The sequence below is a fragment of the Macrosteles quadrilineatus genome, unplaced genomic scaffold, assembly GCF_028750875.1.
Source record: "Macrosteles quadrilineatus isolate MER2022 unplaced genomic scaffold, UCM_ALF_1.0 Scaffold_5__1_contigs__length_97177068, whole genome shotgun sequence".
Classification (NCBI taxonomy): domain Eukaryota; kingdom Metazoa; phylum Arthropoda; class Insecta; order Hemiptera; family Cicadellidae; genus Macrosteles; species Macrosteles quadrilineatus.
The window spans coordinates 32045409-32071319 of NW_026542598.1; the positions used below are offsets into that span (position 1 = coordinate 32045409).

The window sequence follows — 25911 nt, forward strand, 5'->3', positions numbered from 1 at the left end:
CAATTTTACTCTGAACCCTGTTCTTTTCCGTAATTGACCGTATTTGACATATTTCTAGTGTCAAATTTGTTGAGTTCTGAAGTTGTTCCAAAAACTGATTTTTTCTTGGTTGATATTGAGTTGTTTTATTATGTGTAATTTTATAGCTTCGAGGGCAATTGTGTATTGTGATTTGTGTTTTGCAACTTGGATTGTTTGGCATCTAAAATTTCTTCTTTTAAATGATGGAAATAACACATTCACTGCTTATGATGAATTTAGTAAATAGCTAGATGTAATACCCTTGGTTATTAATTAAAATTATTTTTAATAGATTATTTTTGCTGAAGAATAATCACATTTGATTCTTAAAGCCTGAAATATTGTTGGATTTTATATTTCAAGGTAAATAATGAATTAACATATATTTAAATATTGAAAAGGATTATTTTCAAAATAATCCAATAAAAACTTGTTCTAAAAAACCAAAGGAAAGGGTGAACTTTTAATTAATGAATCTGTGGAGATAAAACTTACAGTTGATTGTCTTAAATGTGCGTGATACGATACATAATATGTGTTATTTGTTACGAGGGCTATCCAGAAAGTAGATTACGTTTTGGTCTGTATCCGCTAGGGGCGGGGCTAGCGCGACCATCTTGGTGTTAGTTTGTTATGCAGCTCAGTCGGCATCTAGCCGTGCTAGTAAGAGGTCTCTGCTGTACTCCGTTGAGTTACTGTGACTGTTTAAAATGTCTGTGTTAATTAAAAATACCGCCAACTGTGAAGTGTGTGCAAAAAAAAAAAATTAATGGACTGTTTGGTTATTTATTTATTCATTACATGTCGCTACATCAATTGACAGGACATAGTGTCATACAGTTTGGTAACCAAACTTTTCGGTTATGATCTTGTGCATCAAACTTTGCAAAATTTGTGGAAAACCCAAAGAGGGTTCTGTTATTGTGAACGTAAGAGTTTACGGACATAGGCATCGACTTTTTCGACAAGTTCGGGAGTCACAATGCTGGGTCTTCCACTTCACTCTACGTCGTGAACGTTAGTTTGGCCATTTAAAAATTTGATGACCCACTGACAAATTCCACGTTCAGTAATAATGTTTTCCCCATAAACTTCACAAAGTTGCTGATAGATTTCTATCGGTCAACAGTTTTTTGCAATCAAAAACCTTATAACTACATGCACTTACAGTTTGCGGCATTTTCAATTAATACCGATATTTTAAACTGTCACAGTAACTCAACGGAGTATAGCAGAAACCTCTTACTAGCACGGCTAGATGCCGACTGAGCTGCATAACAAACTAACACCAAGATGGTCCTGCTAGCCACGTCCCTAGTGGATACAGACAAAAACGTAATCTACTATCTGGATAGCCCTCGTATATCGGAACAGTATTTTAAATACCGAATACCGGTGAACAATTTATCGATTGCTTAAAACGTGGATCGACGGTTTGCTCTGCTGTACTGTGCTACCTAAATTAAATCACAAGGTTTCTAACTTTAAATCTTAACAACATTTAGGTACAGGAAACATACCATCTTGATGCACTGTAATAATGGAAGACGTCGTCGACCAACATATTCACACTTGTACTTCAAACTTTTACATAATGGTAAACATATGGTGATTAATCCCGACCAGACACACAGTTCATAATTGGACCCAAAACTGGGTATTGTTAAGTTTTTGGTTGATATCAAAGTTGATTTTTTTGGCTCTTTTCATTTTAATATTGTTGTTTAACCACCAAGAGCTTTGAACATCTGGTACGGGTACAATGATTTCATTTCATGAATCAGTTAACAAAGTATCATGATGTTGATAACTTCACTGTGCGTAAGAGATTTTTTTTACCGTGGATTACATCAAGTCACAATCAAGACATAATCTAGCTCAGTATGATAATGTATGGGCAGTTGTGAACTCGCCAGTGTCTAACCAATGGCTTTGAAACAAGTTCAATGTTTCAAGCTTAAAACTAAGTAATGGATATCATATTTACTTACTTACTTGTTCAAAATAGTTGAACGTTTGAATATTGGGGTTCCAACAATTTGAAAAATTGTACAAGTGTTGTGTAGATTATAAATTGATGAAATAAGGATTTAGAAAATAGCCTACAGTAGCATCCCTCTCATTTGGATTCATTCAGACATCTTTTTACTTATGTACACTTGTGCAACTATTTATAACTAGGTAAAGAAACAAGTTACAACCTGGTTTGTTTATTGCTGTTTGGTAAGTAAGTGTATACCCTTTTTGTTTAGGATATTACTCCAGTTTATTCATTTAGCATACAATGGTTTTGAAATGTATATGTAGTCACATTCATACTCACATTGTACTCACATTGTATATGGACTTAATGGTTCAGAATTTAATATTTGGTTTTCAATATATATTTTTATTTTATGTTTGAAACACATGGAAGCTCTCCGTTCGGTGTTACTTTTGAAGTCTACTTATGACTTGCTTATAAAAACATCATGAAGAAGCATCTAGTATAATTATCAGAATGTCACTTTGAAAGCTAAATTTAATGTTGTCAAGCAGTAGAAAAATCAGGTTAAAACAAGGTGCACTTTTTAGCTTCTTCACCTGGTTGGTTCTAAATAGAACAAAGGTCACTAAAAAAATTCCTCCTCATAGGCCGGTTCTGAATACAAAATTTAAAATGTTTTTACTCAAAACAATATTTGGAGTGAATGAAGCAGAAGAACTATATTTACACTGAATTTTTTCAAGAGCAACTTCTAAAATATTGTTTCCAGACAAAATGGAGAACAAAACGCACAAAACATTCAATAGGTTTGGCGTTAAAAGTAACTCCCTAAAGAACCAACAATGTAAAACAGGAAAAAAAAAGGCAAGCGCCGTATCTGACCAGCCAAGGAGAGAAAACTAGGGAGGTTGTCATGATTTCACCATTTCCAAACCAGCTGGGCGTGTAGTTCTGAAACAATAAATACCCCCGTCGCAGCAAACCTGCAGACTAAGGTAAAACATGAAGTTTAATAAGTACCTAGGTTTGCTGCTACAGGGAGGGTAATAAAGTGTGGTTTTTAGTAGAATAATAGCTTAGCATTAAATAAATAACTTACCAAGTTTGATCACAATATCCATAAACAATCAAACTGCAATAGATACAATATTCTCCATAAGAATAACATAGGCATTTTAAATTAAAATTTTTTTTTTAAATTTAGTCCGACTCCTCGTTTAACCCAACCGCGCCATGGGCTTACGGCTACAATGTAATCGTGATTTTCACCTTCTCACGCAATCGCAGCAAAATCATGTTTATCCCCCGCATTCACAGAAATATCACATTCCGTGATTGCGGCCAAGCTCAGTAATGGAAAGATTATTGTCTTCAGCAATCTCAAAAGCATTATAGTAATCCCGGGTGATTGCGGCCAAATTGAATACATCTCTTGCGGTAACGGAAAAATTGTTGTCAGTTACCACGATTCTGGAAAAACCCTAGACAAATCCCTCAATCTTGGAAATCATCATTATCGTCTTCAGCGATCGCTGAAGCTGCTCCTTGGATAAACCAACCTTTTCATTTTTCCGGCCAAGGTCAAGTAGGTGACAGATTATGTTAGGAACATAATGTATACTGGGTGTGCTACGTAAATATTTTCTTTGAGATTTTTGACTGTTTATATATTTTCATCGAGCTTGGGCTTTATAAAGATTAGAAAGAATAAAGAGTTAAGGGAACTTTATAGAAGACCTGATATTGTAGCTATAATTCGAAGTAGGAGAATCAGATGGCTTGGGCATGTTAAAAGGAGAGAAGAAGATAACTGTATAAAAAGTGTGTTAAGAGGAAAGCCAGAAGGAAGACAAAACACTGGGGAGACCAAGATTGAGATGGGATGACCAAATTTGCTTGGGACGTCAGAAGACTGGGAGCAGGGGGGACGTCCTAGAAGAAAGAGAGGCACCTTGTTGGCGAGGCAAAAAATCTTCTTGGATTTGAGTGGCCACAGGAGTAGGTAGGTAAGTTGGGATTTTATACAAAACCAAGAGGAAAACAGGCTTCACAAACAAGATTTTAAACAAATAGTTCCTGAAGGTCCACGGGTGCATACATTTGCTGGATAAGTGTGATGCCATCAATGGAGCCTACTTTTAATCATCTGGATACTAAATTAAAAAGAGCGTTTCATCAGATGTCAAGAGTTGGCACCACAAGGTAAGTATCTAAAGTTAGTTAAATACATGAGCAGTGAATGTGTATACCATCATGTCACATATTTTAAACTATTTCCCCAAGGCTGTTGAGCTTTCAATGACACTATCCAAAATAGTTGTATTAATTGTGCATTGGTTGTGTTGCATTGAGTATATATTTTTTGTTTTCTTTTGGTTTAGACTTTCTATTTAACTTTCTTGGGCTGAAGTATTACAGGTTCTTCTGCCACTGCTGAGCTGTTCCCCTTACCTTCTTTTATTCCAAATCCCGTTAACTTTGATATGAGGAAAAATAAAAAGAAAAAAAATTTTCATGTACCATATTTTTATGTTTTTCCATGTATTTTGTTGTATTCAACAAATTTTAATCAGTGATTATGCCTTTGTTCGTGTGAATATTTTCTGTTTTTGATGATTGCGATTTTATTCATGTGTTATTGTGCTGTTGCAACCGATCGTGTACAAATAATCTTTGCCAATGTTATAAAAAGATTTTTTAAACATAAAATTGTCGGTGTTCTCTATTTTCAGATTCTCGTTGGTGAGTTTTTGTCGCAGTATTTTTATTTAGTCTTTAATTGAATGTTCAATGCACAACAGAATTTTTTTAATATTGTATGTTTTATGAATTTTATATGCTGTTTAAAATATATTGCCATATTTTTGCTCAACATTTTACTTATTATTTTACATATAAGAGAAAAGAAATTGTGCTCTTTTTTATTATTTTCTTCATTACACAAAATATGTTTCATATATAATTTGTAACAAACCTATTGCAACTATTTAGTAAACAATTGTAAAATGTTAGATAAGTCTTCAACACTGAGCTCAAAACCGACGTATTGGACACATAAGTAACAAACTTCTTTCTACGAATAAATAGAAGCATAAATCAACTGAAACAGCTGAAAGTTGAGCTGAGGTTGGCATGTGCTGCAACCTGGGAGTCAGTTTTAGAACTACAGTAGAACCCCTCTTATCCGACCATGATGGGTTGAACTATGAATACATATTATGAAGTAATATTTTGCCAAAAACATGAGCACAATTCATTCAGGATGCCAACATGCAGGGAGGACCTGATTTTAGAGCCATTTTGCTGTAATATGGTTTTAAGACAAATTTAGAAGCATTTAAATCCCAGCAACATTCAGTATTTGCTTGCGTAAACCCTCATGAAAAACCTGATTGTGTAAACAAAGTCTGTGGTTGTAGCAACAACAAGAACGTCTTCTGAGGTATCGGCATAATGGTAAACACCTTCCAAAGGTCACGGGAACGAATGTTGTGAATGTCTACCGCTGTAAAAGTGAAATCGAAAACATATTCCGCAGTCACGGCGAGAATATCTTCAGTGTTCACGGTGAAATTCTGAACATCTGCGGTCATGATAGGAAACAAGTAGGCGGTCACTTGGTTGCATATCCCGAGCAGTCGTTTACGACAAGGTCGTACATGAGGGGTTCTACTGTACCATGCTTGGGCTTTGGATTGGCTAGTGCTGTTAGTGAGTAGAGTGATAGGTCGTTCAGTGGCTTACTCAACAATAAATCACAATTTTTATCAACCTAAAGTTAGCAAACTTGGACTGGTCCACTAAGCCTTTTTTTCTCTTCAAATTACAAATTTAACTTATTACTAGTTAGGTTTCACTTTCAGTGTGAGTCCAAGTCCGTTAGAGCTTTTAATTCAAAACGTAAAAGTTTTAATTCATAATATATAATCTAGTGTTGGCCCTATTAGAAAAATAATTGTATACACAAAAAGCCTTCTCTTTTGGCAGGCTTTGAACAATTAATTCAGCAGATTGTTTCCAGATACCAAGGTTTAAAAAAATGTTGACAAGTATTTGGTTAGAAATTTAAAGCCTGAGGTGAAATGAAAATTTTGTGATTTGGTACAAAATGATAGCACTAATAATGATCGCACTCATCTTGTTGTGTTTAATTGCACTTTAAACTGTGTTTTTACAGCTGTGCAGTAGTTTTCCGTACCAGCCAACCCCAACATTATTTCCACTTGCCTTTTAGTTTTGTTGCAATAGTTTCCTAATACTTTGAATTAATTTTAGTTAGGAAGAAAAGTCTTAAAAATTCACACGCTGAAAAAATTAACCCCAAAACATACAGTACTATTTATGTATGCCTTTTTGCTTACAAATTGCATCACCCAAAAGTTACTGTACTTTATTATATTAGTTCTAGTATTTTTCCTGTTATTTGCTTGTGGACAGCGTCACAGCATTTACTTCAAAGGTGTTTGTGATCAACTTATGTTTTTTAAATCATGTTGACGAGTACCTGTTTTACTGCTTTACTTTGTTACTTCCTCTCATAAGCACCTTCAATCCTAATTGGTACTTCATCTTGAGTTTGGCTCCCACATAGTGTTTGTGCTTTCTATGAAGAACTTCTCATGAGTTTTTCATCAGACTTTCTTCTATTCCTTTAGGGGATTAAACAAAAACTTGATCTACTTACGTACTTACCCTTCTTAAAGAAACTTGCATTGGCCACCAAACTTTTATCAGCAATTGCAGTTTGTATGATTTAATACAATGAAAAATGTATCAAATTAATGTTTCAATTTGTTAGTCTCTTCAACTGGCAATTCTTATTGGGTCTAAAACAATGTGCAAAACATGCATCCTATTTTTTATAAATAGTTTCAACTATGCCAAAGGTTTTCGATAAATCTCTTGTGGTGTTTGTTCTGGTGACGTATCCCTGGTTTAATTTTACAATGCAAAACGTTCTTGTAAATTTGTTTGTGCTTGTGTAACTTAATGAGATACTGTAAGATATTTTCCAGACACATTCCTTCCTCATTTACCTGCAGGTTTAGATTAAACCTTAGTTTTAGGAATCTGCCGACAGCTAATATACGAAAGCGAAATTTTCTACTGTGTATTAATTTTTGTGTGGTTGCAACATCACTTTATTTCTAAAACAAATATTATTTGTTTGAAATAATTTTGTTGTGAAAACTGGTTATGATTTTATTGTGTCTTATGCATGATAATTTCTGTTCTTTTACTGTAAGTTATGGTTTGTTTTCACATATGTGTAGGCAACTTCGGTTCCGTAAACCGTTGATATATTTATCATACAACCCTCATCTATCTAGATTAACAGTGTTCAGGGTCATGCATGAATTCTTCCAGTGCATATGTGTGTGATATTAGTGTGACATCAAGGTTTCTGATATTACTTTCCTGTTTTCCTAGCTCAAAAGACACGTTGGACACATTCAATTTCTGAAACAAGTGTCAAGTTCTTATGTGCATTTTATTCTTGTTTTATGATATGTGATTGGTTTGTTAGTCTATTTAGTGTGTCATTTTAGTTTTTAATTTGTAAAGTTTTGCTTGTCTTCAAATGCCATATTCACTACCCAGTTTTCAATACAATATTGATGGCACATATAGTGTATAGATGAGAAATAATTGGGTATTGTAAAACAAATTGTTTCGATTTTCAAAATCGTTAATAATCACAGAAACGGGACGCTGTTGCTGTCGACAAGGGGCTCAGTGGACTGAGGGCAGATCTCAGTTGGTAATCCTGTGGTGAGTTGTAGACTAGTTATTCTACTATGCAAATCACTACTGAAGATTATCATGGGTTCAGGAATTACGATAAGTTAACCTCAAAACTTCATTTAAAAACAAAAAGATTACTTTATGGTAATGTTAATCCCACTGAGTAGTATTGATACTAGAGCTGGTTACAAAAAGATCTCGGTAAATTTTATTCTTGAATTTTAAGATAGACCCAGTCATGAAACCGTACTTATTTGGTTCCTATTTATTTCATCTTAAGGAATGGTTTTTAAAGTATAAGCTACAAGACGTTTTATTTAAGATTATTGCTAACAAGACTATCGATTCCAAGCCCAGTAATAAAAAAAATTATACTCAGGCTTAAAAATAAATCTATTATGTTTATTAAGGCTGTGAAATTAGTTAAATAAATGCTTTTACAGATTTTGTGATTGTTAACTGTTTGTGTGCTTTATGTCAATGTTTACAATCTACAGTCGACTATTGCAATTGGAGGGTCAAGCAAATCAATTTGATTGAACTATCAAGAGGTTCGATTTATTGGGATAGGGAGGAAAAGAAATTGTTCTAATTACAAAGAGTTAATTTTTTTAAGGCAGGTTCCAATAAGGCTTTTCCAATGATTAACACTGTCAACCAGTAATTATTGCTCCAACTGAACTGTGCCTAACAGGATGTGTATTTTCCCGATATGATTGGAGCAAATGTATAAATTTAACCTCCGCCCCTTCGAATTATAGCGAGTTGTTGGGCTGTTGGTACTGTTTTTGTTGCTGCTTTGACTTTGAAATAGAGAGTGTATCAACAAAATGCATGGTAAAACTTTGAACGAAAGTTTTGATTTATCATTGAAAACATTTAAAGTAAGGGCAGTTTGTGTGTAGCTTCTTAGTTTGCAAATAAGGGGCTCCTTGCTGCTTTGTGGCATAATTAGTGAATAGACTGGCACCATTTGCAGTTCTATAGCTGACGTGTACGCTTCGCTGTGTGATTAGAAGATTATTAATCTCGCATGATATAAGGAGGATGATACAAGAAACATAGCCGATGTCGAAATTCAACACCCTAATGCAATGAATGAGGATAAAGTGCAGAAATGGTTTAGGGAGTGTCAATATGGCCGTGAAAACTTTTCCCTTCGTGGTCTTGTGTGAGAAGTCTGGCTAACCACTACAAAAAAAACACTTCGGAAAGGGACATTTTCACAGGCATTTTAAAACTCTTCAACCCATTTATGCACTATTCTCTATCATTGCATTAGGGCCATAAACTGTTATCTGGCAATGGCATGTGGCGAGAGATTTTGTAATTTAACTTACTTTTAGAACACAAAGCATAGTGTATGATACTGTCAGCAGAGGCTGCAAATGGCGCCGTTCTGTTTACAAATGATGCCAGTAAGAGGCAAGGAGCCTATGGACTAAGAAGCTATACGCACTAACGGCCTTTACTTATTAAAAAACTACCCTAGTGAATATTTTTTGTAACAATTAACATCTCCAAAAAATGTATTTAACAACGCCAACTAGGAAAAAAGAGATTAAATCTGTCTTGCAAGGCAAGAACCGATGTTGGTAGTGTTTTATATTCGGAATAACAGACTTGACATGGCATTCCGCTCCTCTTCTAGCAAAACAGTAACATTAAATTACCTGAGACAAGAGTAGTTCGCTCTCCGCGCCTAGGAAAACCCAGCGTAAGAGTAACATTTCATATTTCTACCTATAACTTGGGTTGGGGGATTTTAATGAACAGGGGGGGGGGGCATTTGGTTTGGTTTCAGCATAATTTTTTTGGAACCGATCCTCTTGTGATAATCAGTAAAAAATCAGGTAAAGCAGTACTAGTAAAAGGTGTCAAATATTTCGGAAATAAATCCATTACTAATGGAATGAAAACTCAGCTACATATTTAAAATCTTATTTTTCAATGTTTCAATTTACATGTTTACCTATTTGTTTTCTTTTACTCTTTGAGTTTTGTGTGTGGTGGTTTCAAAACCAAACCTACTTTTACATTGCCCAAACAGAGGCGTAGTCGATCGATGGTTGTTTCAGAGAGGGAAGAAAGTTGTTAGGTTCAAGGGTTTTGATGCCATCAAGAAAATCAATGCTTGTACCGCAAGAGCTGAATTATCAGGTCCATTCTTCCATAGCAATACATGATTCAAGTCCACATTTTCTATATTTAAAAAAAACCGACCTAGACAATTAATTCAGATGGATGTTTTTTAACACCCCTTTTTTAAATTAAGAGTTTTGTTTGGATATGATATATAGATTCTTGCAAAAGCTGTGTATGTGATTTCTATTATTGAAATAAAATATTTCCTATTCTTACATGTTTTGTTTTCTCTTACCTAATCAATTCCAATCTACACAACTAAAAGTAAGTCAACAATACAATTCCATAAGCAAGGTGAACAACATTTGTGCAATACCATAGTCTGTAAAAGAAGTTGGGACTCATCTATAATATTAAAACGTGATAGGGTTTTTTTATTTCGCGATTCTGAATCAACCACTTGACGGATTTTCATGATTTTTGTGTTGAAAGAAAGATAATTTTGAGAAATGGGGAATGTCGAAGCCATAATTTTAGTTTAGGGTTTCAGTTTTTTGGAAATTAGGTTTAAAATTTTTAAAAGTCTAGAAGCCGACGCTAACATTCTACTCTAGCTTTTGGTATAATAACAGCTGTTAACCTTCCGCGTTTTTCGACAAAAATTCAGCTTTTGTATGAAAATGAAATGACATACGTAGAATTTACTTATTTATACTATGTGTAATGCTATCAATCAATCAATCATCATAACCATTGATAAATATGCATAGTAAAATAAAAGATGTTAAAATATTTAGTTTGTTTTAGCGAAATATAATCTGTTATAACTAACAGCTGGTTGAATAAAAAATATTCTATAGATTTATGAGGTTATTTTATTTACTCTGAGATTTTGTCATTGATTATAGGAAATGAGTAAGATTCTATAACCATTGCTGTATACGAATCGAAGCTCACGAATCTTCAAAAGAAAGCTTATGAAAATTATTGTACTAATCGACTTTTTGAGGAAAGGTTTGGGAAATAACAATGATCACATGTTTTAACTCATCTTGGAAGCTTTTTCTTTACTATCAAATTTTGAACTGCTTAAACTATGCCTGAATTACTAATAGACCACTATATACAGTTTTAGTGGACTACTTGATTCCCATATGTAGGACGGGCCAACAGCTCGTATAAAATAATAGCTACAGCTACAGTTATGTGTAATGATGAGGGTTCTGAAACATGTGCTCTAAATGTAATGGTTTGTGGGGTTTTGTTTTCATGTCTAAACTTGTGAACATAAAAGATTCAAAGACAAAGTGTCATCCAGATTGTTTCCATTTTAATGGTTCTAACCATAATATATAACCATTTAACCATTATAATCCTGCAGTGAATGGAAATTGGATTGTCAATCAGCCGTCTAGGTAAAAAAACAATCAAGGCACAGAAATTAAAAATATTTATTGGATATGCCTTCCTGTCTAAACTTGTGAACATAAAAGATTCAAAGACAAAGTGTCATCCAGATTGTTTCCATTTTAATGGTTCTAACCATAATATATAACCATTATAATTTTAAATCTCACACTTTTCCATTATTATCCTGCTATAATAACTTTTCCATTATAATCCTGCAGTGAATGGAAATTGGATTGTCAATCAGCCGTCTAGGTAAAAAAACAATCAAGGCACAGAAATTAAAAATATTTATTGGATATGCCTTCCACAATGCTTAAGTATTGTACAAAGAAGTATATCTGTTTAAACTTAACTATTCAACAAAAACTATTTCAAACATTGATGATCGGTGAAGCCGTCAATTTCATAATACAAGAGATCCCGTTGTCCAAGTGTCATATAAAATGAAAGAAGGTTGAAGTGTCAAAACCAAACAAAAACAAGTTTATAGAAGAAAGAAAATACTAATTGAAAAACTTAAATTCTAAATATATATAACCAGTCGTCTTGAATCACAAAAATATCTATTACTGGAGAGCAGGTAAGAAGACGGTCAGGGCTTTTGATAAAATAACCGTATGGTGTTGCTATTAAAAGGCTAAGCACTGCACACCCGGTGACATTATACAACCTAAAGCTCACCAAACCGTCTTTTTATGTGCCCACTAGTTGAAGAAACTAAAAATAATACTAAATAAATATGTTACAAGTACAGAAAAAAAGTATCAAAATATACATGACTATGATTTTCATATTGACAACACTATACTTATAGCAATAATTTACTTATTGGCTCCTCGAAAAACACCACACATTGGAAACTATTTCTGCAACAGCGGAATATGTATATGAAAACAATTCCAAAAAAATAAAATGGTACCTTTTAATGGGTGAGATTTCAATGCCACATTGAAGCCAACCTGCAAACTGAATGAACCTTCATTTGGTATAATTTTGATCACAACACGTTCATAACGAAAATTCCTAACAGATTTTTTGCAAAAATCCCATTTGAGGGCTGTTGGAAGAAAAAAATCTTTTTCAAACACTATACTTGGTATAGTCTGTATGAGCCAACAGTATGTGTGCAAGCAAAATTCTAGCCAGCTAGGTACAATTCATAACATACATTTTTTCTGGGCTACAAAACAAGGTGTAACTTGGGCAAAATATGTAATGTTTGTTTTACAGGGTGTTTAAAAGACACTGGACACTTTTAGTAAAAAAGATAATTTTTATTTATAAATAGTAACAATGTTTTTTTTTTAGTTTTTTTGTTTCCAGACATTCTAAACACCCTGTGTGTATTTTTGATTGTATGGCTTGATAAAACTGAAAATGAAATATCCAACAAATAAATATATAGCAATATACTGGCTTACTTTATTAAAGTATTAGTAAGTAAATATAGAAGGTAGTCAACTAACCTATTGTATGAAAAATAAAGTTGTATGCGACTCTGAGCTAGAAATACAACTGGGGGTATCACTGAATGAGAGAATAGAGAGACAATGGCCACACAACCAAAATAAAAATCCCACATTTCGGGTCAATAAAATCCCATATTATCTCGCATAATTTTGTAAATAAATCTATTATCCCGAGCGGTCATATCATGTTAAAAAAATAGCTCTTTAAACCTTGCTATAGTTCTTAACTGCAATTATTCAATTCAATAGGGTATAATTTTGATCTAAAAATAATTAAAAAAAAAAATAAAGGTCAGAGACAAGAATACCGTTTTATTCCACATCCCGTTGTTGTTGGCCCAAAAATCCCTTTTCAGGATAAAAATATGGCATGTGGAAACACTGCTTAGTAAATTGGAACTAAGAGAATAGGGGATTATGGGATTGTAATGAAGCCATAGCTAATGAGCTGGTTGATTCCTTTAATTTTATTTTTATTTTTTTATAGAGGTTGGCAGCCTCCTTTAACCTTGCATTTGTCTGTTCACATAGACTAACTGCCCGTGCGTGGATCGTATACAGCAAAGCAAGGGCTGAGCTGGTACAACATGTTTACGGCAGTGACTAAGATCCGAACCCTCGACATCACTGCCTTGGGCCCAAAGTCTGTGACGCTACCAACTGACCTAAATGTTACAGCATGTCGATTTTCTAGCTCAGTGGTGTGACGGGGAAAAGGTGGAGTTCTTAATCTTGCAAGCCACTGTTTGCGATGAGTGATGGGTTGAAATTCACAGATTTCATTGCACAATTATTTATAAATTGGTTCTAAAAAATTTTTTGCTTTATAAATTACATACTTTTAAAAACATACTTCAAATAATCTATTAAGTAATATAAGCCTACTAAAAATAAATATGAGGAATACTGTAACAATACGTCAACAGAAGAGAGTAGTACAGTCGAATAACAAGTTTGTTTTTTAATCGTCATGGGAAATGTCTGTAACAATCTATTAGATAAGGATCATTTGCCATCAATCATTAGACTTCAACCGTTAAGCATTGACCAAAACTGAGGTTTAAATAAAAAAACATATATTTTGTAAGTTTGTAAAACAAGAACATTTGGTAAATCAAGGTGCTATTAACAGCGTTTTGAGGTTATTTGTATCACAGAGAAGTGAGGTACAGAGTAAACTTGCTAATAGACGTCCGTGTGCTTTGAGCTCTAGTAAGTTGTGCCGGAAACATACTTTTGACGAGCAAGGACCGAGAATGTATGCATTGTAGTATATGAAGGCAAGGGGAGAGATGAACATTGCGCTAGACACCACTTAAGTGAATGTTTCCTCTGTACCTTATTTCTCTGTGTTCCTAACAGTTAGTTGGTCATTGTGGACATATGAGCAGTTTTAGTCCTACAATGGACCAAATATGACTTCCTCAAAAATAGGCTGGGTGCACATTCGGATTGAGCAAATCTGGACTGTCATGGCTAAACTGCTTGAGTTGAAAAATTGTGCAAAGGGTATAAAGCTGGTAACAAAAATCCAGTGGTTTGAGAAATTTTAATTTTGACCTTAAGGCTGGAGTAGTTGTAGGAAATCAAGTGACAGTTCGAGACTGGGTTCCATTGGATCACTTTCAGAAGGCCCAAAGCTTGTATTTTAATAATAATAATGTAAGAATAAATTACTTACGTACATTCCCGTCACAGCTCAATAAAAATTTTATTGATGAGCTGTGACGGGAATACATAAGTTGAAAAAGTACTGGCAAAAATGAATTCGGGTGTGTCTACTCTCAGGACATTAACAAATATTTGTGATCTGACAACTCTCAAAATGGTCTATTACGGTACGATTCATTCTCATTTAGCCTACAATATACATGTTTATGGAGCAACCAATATTAATAATCTGAATGAGATATTAAAACTACAAAAGAAATCAATCAGAATAATGCTAAATATGGAACAAACTGACCATGTTAAAGAAAATTTTAAAGAATTAAGAATTATGATGGTATTTTATTTTTAGTCTTTATGTATGTGAAACTAACTACTCAAAACAAAATCAAGAGGAATTTGAGACTGGTCAGTTGATCCACCATTATAATACAAGAAACAATAACAAAAATAAGGTTGCAAAGTCACCGATTAAAAATGTTTGAGAAAAAGCCAAATTATATAGGATCTAAATTTTTAAACAAAATTTCTACCATAATAGACACAAATCAAGAGTTTTCAAAATTTAAGAGAAAATTAAAAGAACACCTAGTTGAGAGAGCATTATAGTAGATAGTTGTAGAATTATTTAGTTGTATCCAACTAGTTGTAGATACTAGATGAGTTTTAAAATAACTAACGGCCTTAAATTTAATATTTGCCAACAGAAATGATGGTGTTTTGAACATTATTGTACTTATTGACAGAAATTGTATTATAAGGATTAGTTTTAAGAAATGACGCATGTTCAATGTACTTACGCTACAAAACAATGAATAAAGAATGTTTTGACTTTGACTTAAGTAATTTAGTCTTACTTTATGTCCAACAGCTCAGGGGCTACACACATGGATTTCTATAATAATTATTATCATAACATTATTATTGCCACATAGACCAAGTTTAGAGTCTGTTCAATAATAAGAACAATTAGTACACAAGGTCCAAAAATAAATGGTACAGAAGTTCCAAAAGTAGGAATAATTTTAATTAGGTCTCAGTTTGAATACAAATATCCTGGTTGTGAGAAATGTTTGATTTCTATTTTTGTTTTTTTAATTGTACATTGACAAAAGTATCCAAAACTTGTGTTGGCAAAAATATGGTGGTACACGACAAACTACGTTCCATAGTCACGTAAGATAGTGTAATGACTGAGTAGGTCTAGTTATGAAAGAAACACAGAGGCTTAGAGCAGATTACAACTGAGATAAATAAAATAGCCTAAAAATTAATTTGGGCTTAATAACGCACAATTATAAAAAAGACAAGAAATTAAACATTTATCACAATCAAGATTTTAGAACAAAGCATTTTTTGATATAATGTTAATGTTTTAATCCCACGTTTATAGTGCAGAGCAGTTTTCCAATATTATGTCAAGTTAAAAAAATCAAGCTATGATGATAAAATGAAAATGCATGCAGAGAGATTGATTACAAATAACAAGTTACAGTACATCACAAAAGAAAATAGATAGCTAGGAACGTTGATGGTCATGGCGTGTACTCAAACGCCTTCAATCTGGGATATGAAATTATTCCTACTTTTGGACCCTCTGTACAATTTATTTTTGGATCTTGTAAACTAAAAATAACCTTTGGACCTTGTGAAATAAAAAAATAATAACTAACTTAACAGGGTCCAAAGTTCAAAGGACAGTCTTTCTACAAGTTAATTTCAAAAAGTAAATGTTTACTTCTGGCAATGGCTGTATTCTTAGACCTTGTACTGAAATATAAGCTTTGGGCCTAGTGAAATGCTCCCATTCAATAAATTAATGGAATTACAGGTTCAAAAAGTTGGCACCTGGCCCACAACAGTGCTGTAGGTAGCACAGCTGTAGGCTGAACAGGCCTTCTGTTTGGTTTTATGGAATGATAGTAAAACTAACCAATAACTTAGTGATTTTTAAATAGTAACAACTATCCTCAAGGGTCTTTTTGGAGTGATACAGATTTGTAAAATTAAGAGCTTTTTCACTTTATCAAGAAATATGATGTGAAACAATACAAACAGATCAAAAATAAGTAAGATTTCTCAGTTATTTTCCATGTGCTAAATGGAATTTAGTTCTACTAATTATCCTGAACATTTGCCTACAAGCTGTGAATTGAAAAAATTCAATTCTGTGAACTAAATATCAAACTTGACAATTTTCTTCAATGTTTTTAAATTCGTAGCAAATATCTTTTTTCAAAATTCAGGACGTTAGGAGCGTTGTCTCTCAGGTCTCATTCAACCCATGAAATAAAGACAAAGTCATTAAAACAATTCAGTTTATAGTTATTTAAATTAATCGTGTAGTTTCACTGTTGTTATGTTAACTTTGACTCTACATATGAAATAAATACCAGGTAATTTATGCTCAAATTCTTAGGACTAGTCTCCTAATGGATTATGTAAAAACATTGTGATATGACAAAATAAAAATAGTTCATTACTAACCAATATTATGAGAATTCAATTCCTTTTTACTGTGAAAATATATTAACAATATGTTCTCAAATCAACGTGCTTAAATCATTATTATGTTCGAGAATTTCCATTAAACCGTCGATAATTAAATATTTGTGTCAACAACTTTTCTATAATTAAATTATCATGATAAAACTACTATTGATTTTGGTTTTATGTTTCTAACAATTCGTACCCAACGTTCAACTTAAAACTTAAGTCACGAATAAAATGACAAAATATTAAAACCGCTTGCAAACTGCAAACCTTGATGAAAAGTACCTCTTTTGGCTTTAGCAGACAAATGTTTCCAAGTGTTCTTTGGTGATAGTTTGTTTTTCCAGGAACCGCTTACACAGTTGTTTCACTCACAGAGTGTCCTCTTATCACTTTGTACCATTCAGAATCAGGTGTTATCACTCTGCTTTCTCTAATTTAGCGAGACGACCTCGCTTAGGCGGGGGCTCCCTCTCCTCTTGATCGTCCGACTGAAACCAATCACAAAAATATTGACCATATGAAAGTAAAAGTGTTATTTACTGAAAATATTCTTAGAACTGTATTTATTGGTTAAAATTTATTGTTTGCTGTTGTTGAGAGTGTAAAGCCATCTAGTCAGTGCAAAGATATTACTGGCTCTTTTGGCTAGTAGAACAATTGGAAAGTAGAGAGTAAAAAAATATAAATAAATACAAGGTCTGCTTACAAGCTGCTTCCACATCTATGATATAGTTTATCCAAACTGTGCTTGACCCACAAATTTTGACCACTAGGTGACGTGCAGATGTACATAAATAAAAGGTCAACTGAAGTACTCACATCTACTTCCATATGTGGTAGGTGTATTCTTGAGTCGGATGCAGAAGCAGGCTGAAACAACATGATTCTATAAACCAAAGATTAAATTCTTTGCAATACAGTATATACAATGTTCATTAGTCTGATAGTATTTATCTAATTTTGTTGCACTTGTAGGTTTCGTATTCCAGGGAGAGAGGGGGGGGGGAGGAGGAGGGTTTAAATACCCTAATGGAAATGTACAAGCAAAGATTACATATGCTACGCAAAATAGATATTGCAGCCAAGCCATTTTTGTGATATCAATTTTCATGCGAAGCCTAGCGAATGTCTTCACAACCTAAGACTTCATTGCCGACATGACCAGCTGTTATTTACGTATTTCTTGTTGTTGTTTGTTGTTATGGTTAACCTTTATCCGTGGTTGTTTGCTTATGTAAGTAACCGGAGGTTTGTTAGAAGATGGATTAGCAAGAGTGAAGAAGTGTTAGTATTATGTGTAGTGAATTACAATTGTATTATGATGTGAATATTTCCATGAACAATACCAGGTATTAAGACGAGTGTATGTGATAAATGGCAAACACGGCAATCAAAAAACGGAAAGACCTTCCCGACACTGCTTTACATTCAAGTTTAGTGTGTGAACTGCATTTTTAACCTAACTGCTTTATAAATAATATGAGGAGTAAAAAGGAAGCTGTACCAACATGACTAGTTATGTACTAACAAACTATGGATGTACACCAGTTGTCACTCAGCAGTCTGCACTCATTACTGCCTCTACAGACGATCACCACCGTCTCACGGCAGCCCCTTCGTCACATAGCGATGAATTCACCAGTATTTCTACTGTCAATGTTTCATTATCTTTAGAGTCTGCCTAAAAACAGTTATGATAGAGTTCCGAAATATATTATTAACTACCTTCATCATACTATTATGCAATAATTTGTAATTTATTGTCAATTAAAAATAGACGTACGTTGTGGTTTAAGTGTTTATCAACGAAGACCACTAAGATGGAAATAAAGTATCAGGTCCATAAAGTTGGCCCCCCCCATTAGAGCACTAACGTCAAAAATGGTACCAATCGTTAGTGCTACGTTAGTGCTGGTTAGTGCTGAAATCCCCAACGTTAGTGCTCTTTTGGTTCAAGTGTTATTATTAAAAAACTGTGGGTGGGGCCAACTTTATATAAAGTTAGCCCCCCCCAGTACAAATAATTGAGCACTAACGTCAAAAATGGTACCAATCGTTAGTGCTACGTTAGTGCTGGTTAGTGCTGAAATCCCCAACGTTAGTGCTCTTTTGATTCAAGCGTTATTATTAAAAAACTGTGGGTGGGGCCAACTTTATATAAAGTTAGCCCCCCCCCAGTACAAATAATTGAGCACTAACGTCAAAAATGGTACCAATCGTTAGTGCTACGTTAGTGCTGGTTAGTGCTGAAATCCCCAACGTTAGTGCTCTTTTGATTCAAGCGTTATTATTAAAAAACTGTGGGTGGGGCCAACTTTATACAAAGTTAGCCCCCCCCAGTACAAATAATTGAGCACTAACGTCAAAAATGGTACCAATCGTTAGTGCTACGTTAGTGCTGGTTAGTGCTGAAATCCCCAACGTTAGTGCTCTTTTGATTCAAGCGTTATTATTAAAAAACTGTGGGTGGGGCCAACTTTATATAAAGTTAGCCCCCCCCAGTACAAGTAATTGAGCACTAACGTCAAAAATGGTACCAATCGTTAGTGCTACGTTAGTGCTGGTTAGTGCTGAAATCCCCAACGTTAGTGCTCTTTTGATTCAAGCGTTGTTATTAAAAAACGGTGGGTGGGGCCAACTTTATATAATAGTTAGCCCCCCCCCCAGTACAAATAATTGAGCACTAACGTCAAAAATGGTACCAATCGTTAGTGCTACGTTAGTGCTGAAATCACCAACGTTAGTGCTCTTTTGGTTCAAGTGTTATTATAAAAAAAAACTGTGGGTGGTGCCAACTTTATATAAAGTTAGCCCCCCCCAGTACAAATAATTGAGCACTAACGTCAAAAATGGTACAAATCGTTAGTGTAACGTTAGTGCCGGTTAGTTTCAAAGAACCATTGATTATTTTTAAAGATAATATAGCCTATTATTGTTTACTGTATAAACCAATTCTTGGGTTAATTTGCAAATTGTGTGTATATATACATATGTGTGTGTATGTGGAGTGTGTATGTATAGGCCTACCCTATGAATGATGTATGTGTATATACGTAATCGTGTAGGTAAGGTTAGGCAATAGCCTAAAAAATATCTGTAGTGTAGTAGAATAAATAATAATGAAATTAAACCACTCTGAATGAGCTTTTATGTTTCTAATCTTTTGTACGAATGCATTTTGTATGTAATTTATTATGTAGTGGAATGTAGACGGTCAGACCCATATGTGCGTAAAATACAATTTGTAAGTTTGTAAACTATTTTGTAAAATAAAACACTATTCTTATCTTATCTTAGTGCTGGTTAGTGCTAAAATACCCCTTAGTGCTCTTTTGGTTCAAGTGTTATTAACCGGAAATAGTTTACACTTTGTGGAATGGCGAATCGATGAAATTACTAGTTTAGATAGTAAAGCACGGCAGCTTCGGCCGCTAGGGCTGCCCCCCACCCCGAGACGGCGGCGTCTCTGAGGTTGCCTGGTCAAAGGATACCGCGGCGCCAGTCTGCAGGGCAGGGATGGTGGTGGGGGCATGCCAAATGGTAGGGGTATCTTATGCGCATGTAATTTGAGTGGTCTTAGTTATAAATTTGTGAAAGTTGGAAGAGTACTTAGTTATTTGTTGACTCTTGGGAGTTATATGATTTCATTCACCTTTGATCGTCTTCAATGATTGTATAACTAACTAAAGGTAAGTGCTTTTACTTTAAGTTTTGACCACAATACAATACAATACAATGTAAATGCTCCCGTAGCAGACACCCTGCAAATTTTTCCTTTGCTATTATGTGTAATTTCCGTCAAGTCAATGTAAATGCTGTCCATTTAAATTGTGTAACAAGTAAATTTAGCCTTAACATTTGATAGAAAATATTGAAAAAGCCAATTAAATTCCTTGAAACTTATTTATAGGTCAATTTAAAATGAAAACTAGCAAAATTGGACTTAGGTAAGGAGGAGGGGGGTTTCCCTAATAAATGGGGGGTTGCAGGTGTTTTTACATAGAAAGTTTAAGTAATCAGATTTAATTTTACACCATTGAATTCTGCTTTGAAGAGAACCTATTTTTCCCTATTTGAATCATTGCTCTTTGTTCATTGGTCTCCAAGATATTGATAGTAGTAACACAGTGGCTTGTACCAATGTTTACCTTATGGGAAATGAATAACATTTGTTTTGGGAGAGATGGGACTCTATCTTAATAAAACTTGGTAAATGTTTTTATCTAGTTTATACAGAGTGTTCAAAAAAGGTGGGGACATATTTAACCTAATGATTCCTTGGGTTAAAATAAAGAGAAAATCAAGAATTACATTTTTTCCAAAATCGCTTCTTTTACTAGATATCTGCCATTTTGTATTTTTTACTTAAACATTTTTATTTTTGAATTTTTTCAACCGATCTTTATAAAACTTGGTATGTAGGTTAAGGTTGAAAAAACCAATGTGAGAAAAAAATGTCATCTTGATTCAACTTAAAATTTCAAAATGGCGGCCGTTTTTATTTCTGTAACTTAAATTACTAAAAAACGGCTAATGTTATGAAAAAATGTCTAGAACACTTTTATTTAACATTTTTAATTCCCTATCAAACAATACCAAGTTAAAAAAGATCGAAAAAGAAATAGCTGAAATATTACTATTTTTAGTTGTAAAATGGGATAGAATAAGGCAGAAGCTAGTCAGGTTTGCCCCATTTTACAAGAAAAATCGTAATATTTCAGCTATTTCTTATTCAATCTTTTTGAACCGTGGTATCGTTTGATAGGTAATTAAAAGTTCTAAATAAAAGTGTTTTTGGCATTTTTTCATAAAACCAGTCATTTTCAAGTAATTTGAGTTTAAAGTTTTAAATGGCCGTTTTTTTTGAAATTTTAAGTTTAAGATGAACTTTTTTATGACACGGGCCTCGTCTACCTTAACATACATACAAAGTTTCATAAAGATCGGTTGAAAATATTAAAAAATAAAAATGTATATGTAAAAAATACAAAATGGTGGATATCTGGTTATTGAAGTGATTTTGGAAAAAATGTTATTCTTGATTTACTCTTTATTTTGACCCAAGGAATCACTAGGTAAAATATGTCCCCACCTTTTTTGAACATCCTGTATATACTGAGTTATGGCCTGATATCTCAAGTTTTTACATTTCTGCTGCTGAAAACCTGCATACTCAATTCTCAATGTTATCCTTATGGGGGAAAAAATCTATAGACCCCTATATTCCTTATTATTTCTAAACATACCACTCTGCGGTGGCTTTACCTAGTTGTGAAATGCTTGATAATGACCTACGGTGCCCAATTTAAAAAGTTTTTGAGGCACAAAACCTACATACTTATTTCCCATGCTTTCCTTATAATTTGTGCATGTTTATTTATATACTTGGTCCGACAAAACTTGATTTGAGGGTTCATTTTTACTTTTTATTTCAGTACTGGAAATTTGCTGACTATGCAGGTATGCTGTGACGGGTGTATTTAATTTAGTTCACTATTTCAAGTATGGTTTTTATGGTACCTACCCATATTTAAATATGATTAGGATGATCTTTGTGTCAATTTCTTTCCCTTTCTTTGAAGTGTTATTTTTGTAACTATGGTCAAGACGAAGCAAATGTTGGAAAACATTGGTTTTCATTGATGTCAAGTTGTTAATTATCAATCCTTGAACATGTTCGCGGAAATTGTATCCAAAAGATCTTCCTCCAAAAATATATATATCTTATCCAAAAATATAGGGTCGTCCATTAAAAAAAATCAAAGTTGGCGGCCATTTTATAAAATGTAAAATCAAAAATAAAACGATTGCTTATATAGGGTGTTCAAAAATGGTGGGGATTTACGTACTGATTCCTTGGACCAAAATAAAGAGAAAATAAAGTATAACATTTTCCCAAAATCGCTTCGTTAACCAGATATCCGCCATTTTGTATTTTTCACAAAAATATTTATATCTTTGAGTGTTTTCAACCGATCTTTATAATAAGTGATATTCATGTTAAGGGAGAAGAGAATTACGTTAGAAAAAAAATTATCCTGATTCAACTTAGAATTTCAAAATGGCGGCCATTAAATTTTTTTTAAACTTAAATTACTTGAAGTTGGCTGCTCTTATGAAAATATGTCAAGAACATTTTTATTTAGCATTTGTAATTCCCTATCAGATCAAGTTCCAAAACACCGAATAAGAAACAGCTGAAATATAAATATTTTTAGTTGTAAAATAGGGTATAATGAGACGGCGGGTATCTAGTACGAGTTCCAAGCCTCTCCTAAAACTAGGGTTGCTTTCAGAGAGGTGAAAGCCAGTTGAGCGGAACAAACGTGATTTGATATTTAAACGGGGCAAAGCCCGCGGGTTACAGCTAGTAAGTAACTAAATGTAAAAAAGTCAATAGGTTTATTTACTAATGCTGGTTTTATTGATTCAAATTATAATAGTTCAAAATGACCTCTTCCAGAAGTGCATTATGGTAGTTTTGACCAGGAAAATATTACAGTAGTTGGAATCTGATATTAACATCCAAAAAGGGCATTAAAGTATATAAAAAGACAAAGGAAATTTAATATTCAAATTCAACTGTAGCCTACAACAAAAACATTGGACTTCATTTTTCACCCTTACAATCGATTTAAGTAAATAAGTATAAAAAATAGTAACTATTAAAAAACGAGTATTGTGTAACAACAGGAGGGGATATTTGACATTTCAATTCAACTGTGCAACATAAACGTTGGTCTTCATTTCAACCCTTGCAATCGGTTAAACTCAGCTTTCTTTGCTGGAAATAATTTATGATTTTTAATACCAAGTATTCTTGATGGAGGATATGATTGTAATGTAACTGGAATGTAGGTCTTCTGCCATTATTAGGACGATTTAGCGACGGCATTTTAATACTGGCCTTAATAAATTCCATTAGCCATGGGATACAGAAGATTTTGATGAAAAAGCTGGCTACAAATTTAACATGGGGATGGAATGTCTGTATTGATAGTCAAAGATAAAACATAGGCCTACGAAAAATGTAGGGCTATTTTAATGTAACACTCAAATGTAAAACACCTTTAAAAGACCAAAATTATCTGAATTATCAGTCATGTATTTCAATGTGTAAAAACGTAAAAAGTGCAAAAAGACTTACTTATTGAACAATAAAATAAGATGGCTGAAATATAGGCCTAAACATAAGTAATAAGTAAACATCGCATTCAGCTGATTTAAGTGAAAACAGAATAATAATAAGTAGGGAAGAAATGCCTTAAATATACAATGTAGATAATTTAATTGGAAATTAGTAGCCTACTTCTGGACAGGCCTAGACAATTATCCATACCGTATTTAAAAGTGTACTTCTATAAGCCCAGGTTTAGGCCCTACTTATTACGGTTGTAACTGGACGTATGTATAGTCCGTGGCTTGGCAATCAAATAACAGTATTTATATAGTACAGGCTACTGTTATATCAACATTTGAAATTATTGAATTGTTACCAAATTACTGTTTCACAAAATGCAGATTCCATTTTTAGCCGAACCATTAAAATGAGGATTTGCCGAACAATTATTAATATTACAGAATAGTATTTAATGATATACAACTTTTCACATTTCATAAATTATATGTTAGTTTTGCTATGGTCAAAAGGTCCAAATCCAAATGTTCTTTTCAATTGGTTTTTATGTAGTAATTTGCTAGAATCATTGACTTTTAAAGTCAATGCTAGAATACTGTAGATGGTTTGTTAAGATCACATTTTTTAAATCGTTTCCCCGTTTAACCAACTATTCCAAAAGATAAAAATTATATGGTGGAACACAAATAAACAACCCGATCACCTACCTATAACCTACACTTTACCTTCCTAATTTAACCTTAGTTAAAAACATATACTCATAAACCCCGACCTACCTTCCTCACATGCCTAAATTAGATCAGTGTTCAATCTGTGTTTTATTAATAAGTGTAATAACTTACTGCACCGTCGATGTAATTCAACATAATATAACCTGTGAGGTATTCGGTATTATCGGATTAAATATCGATTTCGATGTGGTTCGATATATCGCTTATTAAATCCTGATTTCTAACATTGGCTGTTTCTAATCAGCTGGCAACACGTATAGGTTCCCAAGAAAGTAGTCACCGGTCCGTATCCCTCCGCTCCTTGTTTATGCTCCGCGCATTGAGAAAGTAGTTCCGTATATTTTCTTGATTTGCAGTGAATTCCGCGACTTAAAAAAATGTTTAACGGTATTTTATTGTTTATTAAGATCATAGGAATGATTTAAAAACGTTTAAAAGAAAAGTCTAGAAAGTTCAGAAATACCTTATGATTCTCTTGTTTACATTTTCTTGTAAACAAGAAACCTCTCATGGCTACTTTAGTCCCATAAGCCTAATGTTAAAATTAATTGGAAATTTTATGTTCGTTTTAAATTGCATTAGCATTATCTAATTGAAATTTGTTTGTTTAAAAACCATCTCACTATTAGTCTAAGTAATTTTGTTAAGTTTGGCTGAAATGCGTTCAGCCGTTATTGAGTGATGTTTCTCTATTTGTTGCATTGAAGTTGATCCTAAAGAGCTTCGCTCGCTTCGCTCGCTCCGCTCAATTAAGCCTCTTAAAGTTTACACTCGCTTAGCTTTTGTGCAGAGGTGTTAGGTTCAAAAAGACATAAGGCTGCTTTAGGTGGGACTAAATATGTGTAATAAAACAAATAAATTTAGAAAACAAAGAAGTTACATCACCAAAAAAGAACTTTGAAAAAACAAAGAGCAACAATAGTAAGAAAAAGAATTACAACGTTAATTTACAAGAAAAGAAAATAGAAAATTTTAAAGATTGAAATAATAACAAATTATATGAATTGACTATATAACATGTTTATAAATTTTTACATTTTTTTACATACTGCTAATAGTCCCTGAAGCACACGCACAGACACACGCACTCCGATCTTCCTTGTAGCCCGCGGTTATCTCCTCGATTTTTCCTCCCTGGTCCTCCAACTCCAAGACACCTCA

The 25911-nt window shown here is 33.5% G+C and overlaps 1 protein-coding gene and 1 long non-coding RNA gene across 2 annotated transcripts in view; one reads left to right on the forward strand and one right to left on the reverse strand.

Moving 5' to 3' along the window:
• The first annotated feature begins 6846 nt into the window (after positions 1 to 6846).
• On the forward strand, positions 6847 to 10113 carry LOC128994531 (uncharacterized). Its single transcript, XR_008490898.1, has 2 exons — positions 6847 to 7780; positions 9832 to 10113. It is a non-coding gene; the product is annotated as an uncharacterized LOC128994531 (long non-coding RNA).
• A 1409-nt stretch (positions 10114 to 11522) lies between these two features.
• The window catches only part of LOC128993917 (sister chromatid cohesion protein PDS5 homolog B-like), a 56114-nt gene continuing 41725 nt past the window's right edge, over positions 11523 to 25911 (reverse strand). Inside the window, exons 23-24 of the mRNA XM_054418024.1 lie at positions 17701 to 17751; positions 11523 to 17369 (exon numbers count right to left, since the gene is read on the reverse strand). Of these exons, the coding sequence (XP_054273999.1) occupies positions 17298 to 17369; positions 17701 to 17751 (123 nt within the window). The 3' untranslated portion in view covers positions 11523 to 17297. The remainder of the gene's footprint in view (positions 17370 to 17700; positions 17752 to 25911) is intronic.